General features: G+C 40.3%; 1 protein-coding gene across 4 annotated transcripts in view; it reads left to right on the forward strand.

The window, feature by feature from the left end:
• Positions 1 to 15,464: 15,464 nt before the first annotated feature.
• Positions 15,465 to 17,148, forward strand: part of TRAPPC8 (trafficking protein particle complex subunit 8) — a 53,499-nt gene continuing 51,815 nt past the window's right edge. For all 4 annotated transcript variants that reach the window (XM_039730071.1, XM_039730072.1, XM_039730074.1 and 1 more), the window contains exon 1: positions 15,465 to 15,813. In XM_039730071.1, coding sequence (XP_039586005.1) covers positions 15,657 to 15,813 — 157 coding nt within the window. In that variant the 5' untranslated portion in view covers positions 15,465 to 15,656. The remainder of the gene's footprint in view (positions 15,814 to 17,148) is intronic.

Here is a 17,148-nt window from a genome sequence, read left to right on the forward strand (position 1 = left end):
CTCCCGTGTTTTAGGCAGCAGTTGAAGGGGAAGCTTTGGGCTGTTTTGTGGCAAGTTGTTCCTTGATTTAGCCATCTCGGGGTCTGGCTTGGGAAAAGGCACACCTACCTCTGGGAGTATTTTAGCCACATCTCTGGTTTTAGGAATAACAGCAGATTGAATTAGTGCTCACTGCAGCTACTTTTGAAAGCTTTTTTCAGCTTTTGTAAAATTTGTCAGATATGAGGGATAAGTTTTGGTGAATTTTCTTGCAGAGAAGTAGAAAAAATATTGCTGCCCTTTAAGTGTCTGAGCACTATTGAAAACTCCTGGTCCTAATGGGAGAGGAAAAGGCCTTCCTTTACACTTGCTTACTGTTTTCTGTCTTGTCGAGATAGGGATCTGAAACTCTAAATAACAGCCTGGGGCTGCATGGAAGGACGAAAGAAAGGATGCACACTGACTGACTCACTGACTTTGGAGGAGCTAGAGGAAGCTGTTGTACCAGACTGCAACTTTCAGTGTATTACAGACTTTTCCTCAGATACTTCTACTAAGTTGGCCATTTTAGAGCAAATCCACCTGTTTCCCCCGTTGCTAAAATGCTAATCTTTGCACCAGAGCTGCTAAGGCAGGAGTCCACCGTGCTCCCACCAGCTCTGCAATGTAGAAGGCAGCTCCGGCAGGGAGTGGGGTTGGATACTGAGGCAAAACCTCAGACCACTGTAAAACAACCTGCCAAGCTTGCCAGAGCACTCTGCAACAGCATTTCTAACATACTTAACAGCCTGTGATCGATCTAGGGAGTATTGCAGATGAAATCTCTTCTTCGGAAGCCGCCATCATCTATAGCTCCATGGAGCCATATAAAATACAATCAAAGCCTAAGTCACACAAAAGGTGGTATTTTGCAGTTATTTCACAGAAGTATAAATGATTGCACAAGGTGCAAATAGGGTACAGCAGAGACCCACATGCTCCCTGCCCAAGGATAAACTCTGAATTGTTACACACTGTTTGCCTGCAGGCAGGTTTTAACTTAGATCATTCTTGTACTTTAGACAGGGTTGAAAAGGTTTCTTTGTTTCCCTCAGGAACAGATGAATCTTCTATAAATAACCCTGTACAAGGTTCACAAATGCTGTCTGAGAGCTTTCCCCTTTTAATGTAACAGAATATAAAATCAGATTACCCTTTGCCAATTTGTTCACCCTCCCTCTAAAACTGTCAGTAGCAGGAAAAAAAGTTGATATAAAGAGTATATGGATTGGTGAAGAACAACTGCACTCATGCATTATATGCAAATGGTCTTATGCTGTTAGCCAGTGATTTCTTCACTTGAATATAAAAACAATTTGCAAAAAGTTCAGGTTCAACCACAAAACTCCCTCTACCCTCAACCCAATTTATCATTTTGTTAGCTCAGACTGCATCTAAACACATAAAACAAACAAACAAAACTTAACACAGTGCAGATAGATTAAATAAAACCTAAGTATCTCAGGATATTGACTCTGAACACTGCTTAAGCCCTACATTTTTTCCCTTCCTGCCTAGCCTCCAAACAATTGCCGTGAGTCTCTAGCCAGAGGCCGCCTAACACCTCCCAAATCCCACAAAAGCTAATACATTAGTTCATCTAGGAGATGCTGAGGCTGCTCTAAACAGTTGCACTTTTAGACATGCATGCATATATTTGTGTGTCTCAGCTCAGGAGCACCTAATTGTCCATAATCTGTGACCTGGCATAAACAGTGAAGACAAGCTCCTCCGGATGAATAGCGGAAAAGGCTCAAGTGCTTAGCCGGATCACTGATGGGAAGGAACACTGCAAAGCTGACTTAGCTTCGGAGGCCAGTGAGTGATTCTGGAAACAAGGGGACTCAGAAACATGCAAGGAAACCTTTCATCCTTTTTACTCATTTTTCTGCCCCCGGAATTACTCCTGAACACTTGCTTAAGTGACACTTCTGCCTGCCATGAGGAGCAGAAAGAGGTCTGTGCCAAGTGCCAGGCTGGGAAAGGGAGCAACTGTTGAGCACAGATGTAATTGAAAAGGCATTTAAAATACTGGTAAGCAGAGGTAGGTTATCTCAAAGCTGATGATTCAGTCATCGATTACTTTTAAAAACACATTTCCATTAGCACTGGAGATGCTGTTTTCTCAGGTGTGGGCAGCTGTGGCCCACATTCCTTGTGCTGGCATGACAGACCATCAACTACCTCTGTCAAAGAAAATAGGGAAAGACTTAATGGCTAAATGTTAAAAACAATGACCACAGATATTTCAGAGAAATTTATGTTGCTCTCTTTATAAAGGTTATGAAGAATTCTAATTTTTATCTGTTTTCAGCCTGTTATTTCTTTACTCAGTACTCTTATGATAGCTGTGATGGGGATGTCTGTGGCAAATGACAAGATAGGGCAACAAAAGATATGAGACATGTCCTTGTGTTGGCTAACAGACACAAATGTAGGTTAATTTTAGTAGGAAGTTAAGGTGCTCAAGGACTGCTGAGCTGTGGAAACAAAGCTGTGATTTTTCTTGTCATATTCTCTCACATCATTCATCCCTGTGCATCAAGCTTCTCTGCCAACAGTGGAAATGAATGCTGAAGCCAAGCGAAAATCATGGAAGAAGTTGAACACGTACAAACATCTCACAGTGACCTTAATGCAGCTGTCAAAGCAATCTACCAAAGCAACTGTTGGGTTTGTTTTGGTGGTAATGAAGAAAAAAAAAAAGGCAGATTCCTTCTAGGTATCCTTAGGCATTTGAACACTCAAAGAACAAAGTAGTGTTCTACTTATTTCTGGAGGTACTGGGAAATATATGATACATTCAGTAATGCATATAAGTATTTTGGGATCTGTCTAGGTTCTTCTCATTTGGCTAAAAACTGCATCTGCCTTATTAAAAAAAGTTGGAAAAGGTTGCAATATCTTTTGGGCATTGTCTTTTTTATCATGACAGAATATTGTTGTTTCTTTATTATTGAGAAAATTTGAATATAGAATAATAAAAAACTAATATCTGGCAATTTATGAATATATTTTCCAGTATCCAATGTATTTTCCACAGCTTGATATTTTTACAGAAGTGAAGTCAAGTATGACCCACTTTTGAGTAAGAAATAAAATGGGAAATGCAGTAGACTTGGCACCTCCAAGATTAAAGCATCAACATGTTCAGTTATCTTTCACTTTGCATCTGGCCTGCAGTAAAACTAGTAATCTCCTGTCAAAGTGATTTTCTTGGAAATTTCCATCACAGATTTGGTTTTGGAGAAGTTATCAGCGTTTTCTGGGCCCAAACTCTGCAGTGATTATTATCTCATATAAACAGGCTTTACAGTCATGTTATTAACTTGCTAAATCAAACATGTAATGACAGCAGAAGGACAGGAAATCCTGTCCTCACTATTTACTCCTATGCTATCCCCCAATGAATAATAAATGGAGATCTAAGAATTGTATGTCATCTTAGGTAAAACCCACAAAAAACAGGATAGCAGCATGCATTGTTATAGAAACGGCAACAAAGTATGTTCCAGCACATGTGCAGTCTTGTCAGTCAGAATCAAGTCAATGAATTTCCTCTGACAGCTACTGGTTTCTTTTAGTGTCCAATAAATCAGGAGGGAAATAGTAATACCATGCCACAGGCTGGACTCTAATTTTGTCTATTAGTGCATTACATTTGGTGTCACTTGGTTAAGATTTAGATCTGAATTAGACCCAAATTCAATTTCTTTGCATATGACGGCATTAATAATCTAATGTGATAAAAGGTCATTAGCCACTCTAAGATAATTAAGTGCTAGGATTATTAAAAAAATCAATCAGGGACTAAATCTGTAGGGTTTTTCTTCTGGTAAATCACACATGCATTTAAAATCTGACTTAATGTAAGAATGAATAATATATGGAAAGCATTAAATCAGGAAGGTTAACAAAGTAAAGAGCTTTTTTTTAAAAAAAAAAAACCAAACCAACAAACCAACCTTAAAATATCCAGCAAATAAGCCCTTAAGTGCCTATCAATAATATGTGAAAACAGAAATGGCATTCTCATTGTTGATGCGAAGAATGGAAGTCTCATGAAGACAGTGGTAAAACTGCGTTACCAGATTTCAGGGATTACTGATGATATTTTTCCAGTAGTCAATAGATGGCACACATAGAAATCTGATTGTGGTGGGAAGGGCTGGAATGAGCACCAGGCTGAAAGTTTGTGGTGGCCTGAAGACAGACACGATGCTCACAACCAATTACATCAAATGAGGTCACAGGGAGAACAGGCTCAGCCAAGCTCTGTTACATGTGCATGTGTTTACAGCTGAGTAGGCATTTACAGAAGTGTTTGCATTTAATGTGGATACACACATACAAATAAATTCTATGTAAGCCTGATTTTAAGTTTCCTAGAAAAAAAATAGTTAAGAAATAAGGAAAACTGAGACTGTATTAGATGAGAAAATTAACAGTATTAATGAAAATTGGGATGTGTATCAGAAGACTTCATTACATGGTGTTAAGCAGTATTTTAAATATTAAAATGAACTATTTTATTTAAAACCATTTCTGGAAAAGGAAGGAAAGACAATAGTTAGAAGTAGATAGCAAACATAAATATGTCAATAAAAATTACTGCACAAATCCAAAGAAACTTCAAGCCTAGTAAAATGAGGGACAACAGAAGAAAATCTAAAGTAGAAATAAGAGAAGGTAAAACTGCAGGTAAGATTTGGTGCTAGATTTATAGGAGAGTGCCAATGTTAGCACTCTGCATTTGACAAGGAGCGAAAGGATGTATTTACATCTGATCAGCGTACTGGATAATTTGCCAAAATGCAAATGTAAGTTCTAAACTGCATTAATAAAAATTATTTTAAAAAATAAATATTCTAAAAGGAAGGAAAAGAAAAAACTTGCATACAACAACCCCAGATGAACTGGCTGAAGAATCTTTTGTCTTGCTGTTAATCATTGTTAATAATTCTGACCGTGCAATGGAAGTCCTCCAATGCTGGACTCAAACAACATGTTTGACCCCATCAGCTATAAAATGTAAAATATGAAGTACTATCAATATATCAATGCTCACTAATTTGGTTTTAGAAACAGGACTTGGCAACCTCAATTCAGGTTGTACTCTGATGAACTTCAATTATAATTGAGTTTTGTAACTATGCTGATGTAATACACTTCTGTAAGGTATTTAATTTAGTCTTTCATGGCCTTCAAACTAATATAAAATAAAATTATATAATATAAATGAGATACTTGGGAAACAATAAATGCTGTATGGCAGGTCTTGCAAAGTAGCATCAAAAGCATACATACTTGACCTTACCATAGGTAATATTTTTGTAGACATTTTGGAAACAAATACACAATCACCAAGTGACTGTATTTGCAGATGCTGGAAGCAGAGATGAAAAGATAAATCATGATGGTAATGTAGATTGCACAGCACAATCTGCATTCCAGGATAAATTGGACCCATTCAGAGAAAGCAGATCCTAAAATGTCAAGTACAATCTCATATATCCAGAGGGGAAAAAAAAAAAAAAAAAAGGGGGGCTATATTTCTGGAAGATTAACTACACAACCTGGCAATCTCATATATCCAGAGGGAAAAAAAAAAAGTGTGCTATATTTCTGGAAGATTAACTAGTGCCTGAACACAACCTGGCAGCAGGTTGGAGAAGCAGCTTGCACTTCCCTGGTAGCTCTGCTATCAAAGAAGCCAAATTACTTCTGATGGGAAAAACAACAGTATAAACTGAAAAATAGGATCCTTATTGCATTGGATTCCCTGCTCTTAAATGAAGAGCAAGTGAAAGAAACTCTGCTAGTGGAACTTGACTAATTTTTTTTCTTGTGCAGGGCATAGCATACATCAGATAATCATAAATCCAGAGGGGAAAAAAAAAAAAAAAAAAGGGGTGCTATATTTCTGGAAGATTAACTACACAACCTGGCAGCAGGTTGGAGAAGCAGCTTGCACTTCCCTGGTAGCTCTGCTATCAAAGAAGCCAAATTACTTCTGATGGGAAAAACAACAGTATAAACTGAAAAATAGGATCCTTATTGCATTGGATTCACTGCTCTTAAATGAAGAGCAAGTGAAAGAAACTCTGCTAGTGCAACTTGACTAATTTTTTTTCTTGTGCAGGGCATAGCATACATCAGATAACCTGTGCCCACAGAAAATCTGCACAACCACAGGAGGATAATGGAAGGGGATGAGAAACAGGACAGCGTTTCCAAGCAGAGGGTCTGGGATACATTCTTCTGGTGTAACCTGAGCATGCATATAATGAACACTGCTGTTAAACCACAGGGCATTTTCCCACCCACACAGAAGCTATGGGTTTACAGTTGAGGATACATGTTGAAGCACAACAAGGGATGTTTGTTGATTGACCTGAAAAGAGCACACCAAGTTGCCTTTCCTCTTTGTTCCCTTGTCCTAGTTGAAAATGCTAAGATTGTAGAGGATTTCCTCATATGAATTTCCTGTCATTTATTCAAGTCAGAAAGAGGCAAGGATTTCCTACTCCCAAAAAGGAGACATTACACCATGCACGTATGTCAGGCAGCAGTGCTTCTGCCTTGAAATGTGAATTTTAATTTCAGTGAGCTTATTTACATCATGACCCTTCATCTATTTACCTGATTTTAATGACACTATTATATGAGAAAGTAATCTGTGATGATTATGTTATTTGGTGTAACTTTCTAAAATCTCAATATCTTAACCTTTGTTAGAGTGAGTCATACAATTAAGTAATTGGGTAAGGTCAATTGAAGTAGACACATGGTGCCTGGTGACAGCATGTGTTGACATGAAGCTGGTTTTATAAAATCATGGTGTACTTTCTAGCTTCTGCTTGTACCTTGAGAAACTATAGTTCCCCCAGGGAAAACCCTTGTGAATAAGAAAAGATGTCGGAAAAGATAAGCTGTGTAAGTACTGATCTCTTTAATGACTAGGATTTTAAGAGAAGGTTTTAAATCCTTTTGTTAATTTATAAAACCATGTCTTTGATGGCAAAGTGGCAATGCAGTGCCCAAAATTTTTTTTGTATCAACATTTAGGAAAACTTTTGAAAATTCCTTCAATATTTTGATTTCCCCATTCCTCGTATTTGCCTCAAGCTCTGATCCTACCTGTAGCTGTGGCTTCCACACAGATTCATTGACCACCCCACTTCAGTCACAAGGACCTTCCCTCCTGCCTGTCCTTCACTTACCCCCAGAGTACTGCTCTGTCATCCTCATCTGAGTCCAATGCTTTTTCCTTGCAGTATTGTTCTTCCAAGTCCAGCTTTCTTTATCTGTGTATTTTTTTCTCCCACCCATGTTTCTTTGCAAGTTAGTAACCCATGTCTGCTGGCTTTGCTTTCTAGATTTGTCTATTGTTTTGCCATGTAGTATTTATTGCCTGACCAGTGGGTGAAAGCATTCACTGCTTTCCTGATCAATTTGAAGTAGAAATTATTTGCAATGAGTAAATTATTTTCCTCCATGCAAGAATGATGCTTGTCTGAATGTTCAATTTTTCTGTGTATCTTCCCTGCAATTTTCTCTGCAGAAATTTTTCCTGGGAAGGAACCAGCAAGCCTGAGCTGGTGCCTAGCTCGGGAATCTGGACAGATTGATTGATTCACCAGGCTGGACTTTTGGAAAGTGAACCAAGTGAGTGAAAAGAGGCCCTGGGGAATCATGAATAGGAGGGAAAGGGGAAGAAAGCTGTGACAAAAACTTCAAATTGCCTTTAGAAGGGCATAGCCACAGCGACCACACTCAGATTAGTGACATTACACCTCTTTGCCAGGCTCAGCTCAGGAGCATAAGATGACTTTGATGAAATATAGTAGGTGTAGAACTAACAGTTAATTCCTGTGCCTCAAGAAATGACCTCATTTATTTTTTTTCCCCCTTAAACTGGAACAAGAGTTGAAATTTTGAAATCTCCTACCAGCTGGCATTTTGGGGGTAGAAAAAGTCAAGAATGTGAAATACCTTAAACAGAATTACTAAATGCAAAAATTTAAGCAGGCTGTTTAGAAGTGGTTGGAAAGTTTGGATTTTACCTTGCCGTATCTGGTACAGGACACAAGACATGGAACAAAAAGTGATTATATCCTCTGGTCAGGGCTTTCTAATTTGGGAACCAGTATTGTCATTTCTAATTTGGGAACCAGTATTGACTGAATCTATCACACTCCTTTCCTTCCTCCATTTTCCTTCCTTCCCAAACAGCAAAAATATAATTATGCATTCAATTCTAGTTCTCAGGAGGGAGGATAGTTCTCTCATGTGTTTGCATTATGCTGTCTGGAAGCTGATGGAGTGGTGTGCTCTGATTTTTTATCCAATTTGACCCTCATCTCTTCCTAAGCTGAGGCCTATATCCTTACAAGAATATAGGTGCAGTCATGTCTTGCACACTAAATCCAGTGGCTCCTGATAATTCAGATCAGAATTCATTCCTTTGTTCTTTAAATGATAATGAAGCAATTAAGATGTTGAATAATATCATAGACTAAAATACACATGATGGCTGCTAAGATAAATAGTATTTATTTTTAATGCTGCTCTTATTCAACAAGCATTACGGTTGAAAGATATATTAAAATGAGAAAACCTTATAGATTTTAGAGGGTATTTGGACAGTTTCGTATTTCCCTAAATAAAAGGAATATGTAACTTAACGTTTCCCAAGAGCATTTTTGATAATGCCATTAGTAAAAAGATTATAAATCTTTTGAGCAGCATTTCTTGTTTGCTTTTCCTCTTCAATTACTTTTTTTTTTGTCAAAAATAATAATTTACAGTGACAGAGAGTCTAAACAATGCACTTTCTGGGAATACAGCAAATTCTATTAACTAGAACCCAAATAACAAATGATTTGTTTGGAAACACTACTTCTCACATCTTTAAGCATATAATAAAGACAGTTTTAAAAATTTCTGTCAATTTCTGTCAAATCCCCCTGTGATGGGACAGATGAATCTCATCTACTTGACTATTGCAACTGGTAAATTCTGTCAAGCTCAAAATGGCCCTTCTATGCCTACCTATTGTTTCCAATGCATTGAAATACATTTTGCACTGAAAATCTGAACTGCTGATAAAAAGACTAAATTTTTTTTTAAATTACAAGGAAAAGTTTGTTTAGACTTTTTCATTTGTTGATGTGAAAATCTGAACTGCTGATTCAAAGACTAAATTTTTTTTAAATTACAAGGAAAAGTTTGTTTAGATTTTTTCATTTGTTGATCTCTTAAACGTAGTACAAGAAGTATGTTTGTAGAAGGATAGAGAGGTGATTCTAATCATAGGAAAGACCGGAAATCTCAAACTGATTGTATCCCCTGGAGTAATATCTGGTGAACAATGGAAAACTGATATTATCATCTCACAGCATTTTATTATTATTTTATGACTTTACACTACATAGGACTGTATTTATGTATCGAAAAACCTCAGAAAAAATACTCTTTGTGAACTAGGAAAATACTGATTTCTAGGTGAGAATCTACTGTTTGGTTCATTTTCATCTTCTGTCTCCAATAGTAATTACTTAAATATGTTGAACATAGAAGAGAAAATCTGGTTGGATACAACAATAATGTGCCATGACTCTGTTTTAAGGAAAAAAGATAAGAAAAAATGTAGTATTAAGATGCCCTGGTAAATTCCTCTGCATAAAGGACATTGCCATTTGACTTTAAAAAAATTATATGGATTCACCTCAGGTGAACATATGTAGTTTACTCATGAAATCACATATCCACCTGTTTTCCACATTCCCAGCTGTCATTTCTCTAATTATTGCTCCAGTGAGGGTTTTTTCCCTTTTATTGCTTAAATTTAACATCACTCTGATAGCTAAGCTCAGTGAAAGCAGAGAGGAATCTGAGGAACTGGATTTAATTTGTCTGTTTTTATTCATACTTTCAGTTATTTGTCTACATTGATGTGTATGCATACTGTAACCAGTGCTTGCCTCCCATCCACTAAAATGCACCTGCTTGCTTTGGATCACCTAAAAATCAAAGCTGCACACTATACACACAAAGTCATAAATACTGCAGTAGACACCTTGTTATAGGGACACATTACATGTAAGGCTTTTGCATGTGACTAGGACTGCAAAAATGGAACAGCTTTGGAGAAATTAGTGCAAATGCTGCCTACAAATGAAGAACCACTTTGTTAGTCCTTTGTTAGTTTAGTGACTTAGTTTCAGCAACTGGCGGGCAACAACCCCAGGAATTTCCCTGACAAAGGATCCCAGAATCAGGAAGATTATTTGACTAAGCTTAAAATAAATGAGCAGCAAGGATGATAGACTTTAGGTAGAAATATCTGCGATAATTAGGAAAAAGGAAGTATGAGAATGTGTGAGAGAGCGAGCGTGAGAACTAGACTTTTTCTTACAAGGAGAGTGGCAATATTTATATGTGTCCAAAGCCTTTGTAGTGAATGGATCCAAGGACTGTGTTGCTGAGTTTTGATCTACTTGTTTTACTTAATTTCTTCTTTTTTTTTCTACTTGTTACTCTATTTTTGTTTTCTACTCTTTTGTTACTGGCAAAGAATAGAACATTGCTGCTAATCCTGGGCTGACTCAGGGGGTGCTAGAGGGCTGGTTCTGGGGGAAAAAAGAGAGGTTATGGAGAATGGTGACTTCAGAATTCCCAGCCGAAGCAGGATCCCCAGGAGCTACTCCTAGCTGTCTCTAAAAATCAGGAGCTGTTCACTAGAAGAACTGTATTATCATGCCTGGAAAGAGAACTGCATGATCACACATTCTCATCCCATGCCCATCAAGGGCACTGGGATGCTGAGTAGTCAGGGAGAGTGTACCGTTGATTTAGGAGAGCAGGAGATTGATCCCTGCTACCGCCTTGAAGCATAGCTGGGCAAACCTTTCTCATTAATCCCTGTAGCTTCAGATCTGACCTTCTGCTTCAGCCAGCAGACTCTGTCCAGAAGATCACCTGGACCATGTCCCAGCCACCCTTGATATACACTTGAGGCCCCTGGAGCAGTTCTTACTGCCTTGCTCTCTAAAATATTACTTCAGAACGGGGTTTTGTCCTTGTCTTTTGGGAAATGACAAGCTGTGTTGATTCAGCTTAAGAGGAGTTCCTCTTTCTTCTGTGCATGTGTTGTTTTTCCTTTGTCTTGCAAGCTGCAGAAGGGCATTTAATGAGCTTTTCCTGATTTGTGGAAGGCAGTGAAACTTAGAAGGCTGCTGATGCATGGCAGACTGCAGGAACCACAGCTTCACTCTGGCAGCAATCTGTCTTCCATACCAGTGTCTGCTACCACAGATGACCACAATGCTCAGGTTTGTGAAGGTCATAACCAAATCCAAAAGTTGAAAAATCAGGGTCCCAGATTAACCCTGAGGAGTTACCACACAACACCGCTCTGGCAGCAATCTGTTTTACATGTCTTCCATACCAGTGTCTGCTAACACAGATGACCACAATGCTCAGGTTTGTGAAGGTCATAACCAAATCCAAAAGTTGAAAAATCAGGGTCCCAGATTAACCCTGAGGAGTTACCACACAACAGCTAACTGGTTATAAATCCATGTTGATATGGAACTTGAAATTATTTGTATTGCTCTGGTTTATTAAAAAAACCCCTCAACCAACCAATTCCACCCCTCCAATAGATAGCTTCTTGTGTGATTTTAGCTAAATCTTAAAATTTTCATTTCAAGTTATGCTGCAGAGGATTGCTGTGAAAAACATTAATTCTGTAACTCAGAAATTTGAACTGAGCATAAACTCAAATGTGCAGTTGAAGTTTGCAAGGAGCTGGGAATCCACGTTGTATACTTTCAAGGACATAGTTTAACCTGTAACTACCACAGGGAAACAACTACATCCCATATTTAAACGACTGCAAATGAAAGTATTGGATTCAACATGAGATTGTTGAATTCTATATTCAATATTCAACAATGAGATTCTTGCAATTCTATATTCCTTTTCCTCTGTTTTAAACCTACACAGTAATACAAATATTTTATTAACAGATGGAAAAACCCTTTCAAATGAACTTCCTCAGCAGCAGCAGCAGCTGAGTTCAGCAGAAAGATCTAGCTTGGTTATCTGCATAAAAGAATTGCAAAACTTACAAGTTCAGGAATCTTCCAGCCCAAAAGGAGTACAAAAGCACAACTGGCAGCAGCAAAGAAACATGAAAGGGTAAAGGCTAAGCAGTTTCAGCTCCAAATTTTACAGTCATATTCTGGTTATTCTTACAATTGAAGCAGTGGATATGCTCCAATCTATTAATTTCACAATTTCTTACTATTTGTTCTCTTTTTCTATTCCCTGATTAGGCCTCCCCTGTCACTGTTCATCCTATACTCTCTGACTTCTGCTCAGATACCATTTCCTTTGATCCACTGCTTTCTCTGTAATAACCAGTATTTTCAGTTAAACAATTCAGATGGTTAAAACATGGATTCATGACATTGCATTATCGCTTTGTACTTCTGTCCACTGTCCTTGCTATCTCTTGTACATTGTCAGAATCTGAAAGCAAAGTGTTGTGCACACATTGCCAGACTTAGGGTGCTACAACAGATCACATTAGCAGTGATCTGTTATATTCCTTCTAGTGAATCTTCTGCCTTGTAAATAATTGACTGCCCAATTTTTAGTAAGAGATCTGGGATACAACACCCTGAGCTGCTGTGTTCATTGAAGATGGGGTTGTCCATCCCTCCTGAGTACTCCAGGCAAGTCTGAGAGGCTGCATCAAAAGGTTCTCAGTCACCATCCCTGGAGGTGTTCCAGAAATGACTGGCCATGGTACTTGTGCTGTGGTTTAGTTGACAAGGTGGTGTTCTGTCAAAGGCTGGACTCGATGGTCTCAGAGGTCTTTTCCAACCTAATTGATCCTGTGATTCTGTTACCTTGTCTGAGGAGAGCAGTCCATGAGACAGCAGAACAGCATTAAACTAGAGTGACAAAACCAGTTGTGTAGACACTGTCCTACTGGGAGAGATCATCCAAACAGAGACATTCTAAGCACAAAGTTTAGAATACTGGGTAAAAAGAAAATGTGTACAACATTTGCATTCAGAGAGAATAAATTCTGAGCACACAAATATAAACTTAGAGCTGCTATAATAAAAATAAAAAAAAAAACAAACCTCCAACACAATTACAATTAAAATGAATGATTTGTCATTCTGTAGTGGCTACCGAAGATTGATAATAGCCATATGAAATTTGAATCTCTGCCAGAAATTTAAATTAAAAATTGAATGTCTGCCAGAAGGACATGATAATGGTCAGAATTTTAAAAGAATTTTTAACCTCAAATCATGTGTGCACAGGAGCAGGAGCTCTGATCCACTTCACTCTACTGGATATAACTCATGTAGTGTTCAGAAGTAATGCAAGAGGAATGGGAGACAAACACCATTTTCACAAAGTGTCTGTGTGGAGGTGAAAACAGGATTTTGGAACAGCTCTGGGGAATTTTGAAATGTGGATAAGCTATAAATATTGTGGAAGTTTGTGTTCCCCTTGTTCTAATAATCTATCAAAGCAAAAAAACATTTTTTTCTGCAATATTTAGTAGCTTTTAGATAACACTCCCAGGACCCAACCCTGAACAACAGCAACATTCCCGTTGTTCTAATAATCTATCGAAGCAAAAAACCCCATTTTTTCTGCAATATTTAGTAGCTTTTAGATAACACTCCCAGGACCCAACCCTGAACAACAGCAACTTGTATGGGCTATTAGATTTTTTTTTTTCTTACTGCCTACATTAAAAACTATTTTTTCATTCATGGAGGATGGTCTTTTTTGTGATGTTTACAAACTCTGTCCCAAAGACTGTCCCTGGCAGGGTGTTAAAAGTCAGTACTCCTTTTTTGTAAATAACACGTTCAAAATAATTTATTTCACCATTGATAATCACTCTTGTCTTCCTCATGACTTCCCTTGCTCAGGTGACAAATGCAAAAGGACTTTGGGTGATAATCCTGTTTAACATGCAAATCTCAAAAAAAAAGAAAAGGAGCTATTTCATCCCATTTGAATTTCATGCATACAACTGAGCAGGGACAGGGGTGCCAGAGAACACCCAAGCGACTCCTTAATTTTTAACAGAGTCACAGAGTGGGTCAGGTTGGAAAGGACCACAGTGGCCATCTGGTCCAACATCCCTGCTCAAGCAGGGTCAACCCGGAGCACGGGCACAGGATTGCATCCACACAGTTCTTCAGTATCTCCAGTGAAGGAGACAGCAAACCTCTCCAGGAAATCACAGCAGATTCACCCACACTGTAAAGAAGTTCTTCCTCATGTTCACGTGGAGCCTCCTGTGCATAAATTAACTGTTCTGGGGGGTTTTGTGTGCTTTTATTTGGGATTTTTTTTCTGCTTTTATTATTGTTGTTTTGTTGGGGTGATGGTTGTTGTTGTGGGGATTTTGTTTTCTTTCCTTTTTTTTTACGGAACCTTCCTTTGGGGGAGGTTTTTGGGGCCAAATGCCAGCTCTTATCCCACCACAAAGCAGATTCCTGGTGCCATAAAATCCCCCAGGACAGCTGCCCACCACGCTGTGCACAAGGGTTTTCTTTAATATCATGCTTTAATGGGCAAAGCTTTAAAAATGAAACTATTTTGCCCAGTTTGAATGTCTTGCATAGAACTGTGCAGATCTGCCAGAGAACACCCCAGCAACTCTTTACTTTTTGACAGAACCTCAGAATTGTTAGGGTTGGAAGGAGCCTCTGGAGATCATCTAATCCATCCCCCGCCAAGGCAGGGTTGCCTGGAGCAGGTGACACTGGAATGTGTCCAGGTGGGTGAATGTAGGGAAACTCCATAACTCCATGTCCTCCCTGGACACCTGTTCCAGTGCTCTGGCACCCTCGGTGGAAAGAAATTCTTCCCCATCTTGAAGCGGAACTTGTGTTTTAGTTTATGGCTAACTGTTCATGGGTTTTATGTGGGTAGTTTTATTCGTGTGTGTGTTTTTTGTTTTGGGGGTTATTTTGGTGGGCTTCTTTCCCCTTCTCCACCCATATTTTTTCTTTTTTGGGGGGAGGGCAATTGTGGTGCTTTTTTGTTGCTGTTTTGCGTATTTTTCTTGTTTTGCTTTGGGGTTATTTTGGTGTTCTTGTGGTTGCTGATATGGGGCTTTTTATTTGTTTGTTTATTTTTTTTGTTCTTTTTTTTTACTTCCCCCCCCCCCCCCCTAATAAATCCGACAGCGCTGTTTTTCCCGCTCGGCGGCCAACGCCGCTTCCCGGCGCCAGGAATCCCCGGGAGCATCCCGGGCCGCCCGGACCGCACCAACTGCCCGCTCCGGCGGGGGGAGCTGGGTTGTGCTCCCTCCTCCCCCCCTCCGGCCGGCCACCGTCGCCTCCCCCTCCCGGGCTGGCACCGCCCCTTTGGCCGATCACGTGAGCGGGCGCGGGGGCCGCCGGGAGCGGGCGCTCCCCGAGGGGCTCGGCCGAGGCGCAACATGGCGGCGCTTGGCGGGCGCTGAGCGGGGCCCGGGGGAGCCGCGGACGGACACCGGCCAGGGAAGGAGGGAGGGACGAAATAACCCGGAGAATTGCGGAGAAAGGTGGCGGGGCCGTCTCGGGCGGCCCCGAGCGGCGGCCATGGCCCAGTGCGTGCAGTCGGTGCAGGAGTTCATCCAGGACTCGTTCGTGCCCTTGGTGGCCGCGCTGTGCAGCGAGGAGGCGGAGCGGCTCACCCGCAGGAACAACCTCAGCTTCGCCGAGCTCGTCAGGCCCTTCTGCCGCCTCACGTCGGAAGGTAGGTGCCGGGAGCGGAGCGCGTTGTTTACCCGGGGCGGGGGAGGCGGCGCCGCCGCTCCCTTCCGCCCGCGGCCTCGGGGGTCCCGCGGGGCTGCGCCGGCGGGACGGGCCCCACAGCCCTTCCCGGCGCCCGCACCGTGTCACCGGGAGCCGAGACAGCCTTGGCGGGGACACGCGTTTGCCGCGGTTATAGCAGGTGACAGCTGTTAAGTCAGCGGAACCGGGGAGGTTTGGCTTCTCCTGGGTCGCAGGTGACAGCTGTTAAGTCAGCTTAGTTTCATTCGGTCTGCGGAACCGGGGAGGTTTGGCTTCTCCTGGAGAAGGCTTCTCCCACGGCTGGAGAGGAAGGTGTCTGCAAATTCAGCTCTTCCAGACGGATCTTTGTCTTTGCTGTTACCTCCCTAGTACTCGTACCTGACCCTTGCTGTAGACTCTGCTGGATTGCACACTTGCCGTAGCCAGGCTTTGAAAGTATGGCCAGTCTTTCAGAAACACTAATCGTAATTTCAGTTGCAGGGCTTTCCTTTCTCTTGCTTGTAGTTTTATCCTATATGCTTTATCTTCCCCCCCCCCTTTTTTTTTTTTTGTTTTTGTTAATGTTTCTGCAAGACTTGTCCAAAGAAGTGGAAATCGAGCTGCTTATGTGGCAAATTGACCATGTGGTGAAGCAGCGGGAAAACAGGAGGTTGACCACTTAAGAGAAACAACAGAGTTTTTTAGATTGATGCTTCTGCAAGACCTGTCCAAAGAAGTGGAAATCATCGAGCTGCTTATGTGGCAAAATGACCACGTGGTGAAGCAGCGGGAAAACAGGAGGTTGACCACTTAAGAGAAACAACAGAGTTTTTTAGATTGATGCTTTAACTTAGTATCCGGAATTTGTTTGTTTTTAATTTAGGTGAGCTATGCATTTCAAGCTGCTGCTCATTACAGTGGTGTGCAGGACAGCAGTTTGCAGTTGTCAGAATAGTGATGCAGTGACATTTGTCAGATTTGGTTTCTGACAGACATGTAGCTCAAACTGCAGCCTCTGCATGTCATGTGCTGAGGAAGGAGTGCAAGAAAATGAAGCTGGTACTGTCATTCTTGTTAGATTTTTGCATTTCTCTCTTAAAAATGGCAACAGCTTACAAGCTACTTTGTCTTAAAAATCTGCTTTAATTTTCAGGTGAGTCTTAGTAAATTATCAACTATAACTTGTTCATAAATGTTTTCCATTTTGTTTAACAATGCTTATGAGCTGTGTGAGAGTGCAGCAGAGATAAAAATAATAAATGCAGATGCTCACATCTTTAGAGTTCTGAAGTTAATTATCTCTTTCTTTTGGTGAAAG

This window comes from Passer montanus, unplaced genomic scaffold (assembly GCF_014805655.1).
Source record: "Passer montanus isolate IOZ18808 unplaced genomic scaffold, ASM1480565v1 scaffold70, whole genome shotgun sequence".
Classification (NCBI taxonomy): Eukaryota; Metazoa; Chordata; class Aves; order Passeriformes; family Passeridae; genus Passer; species Passer montanus.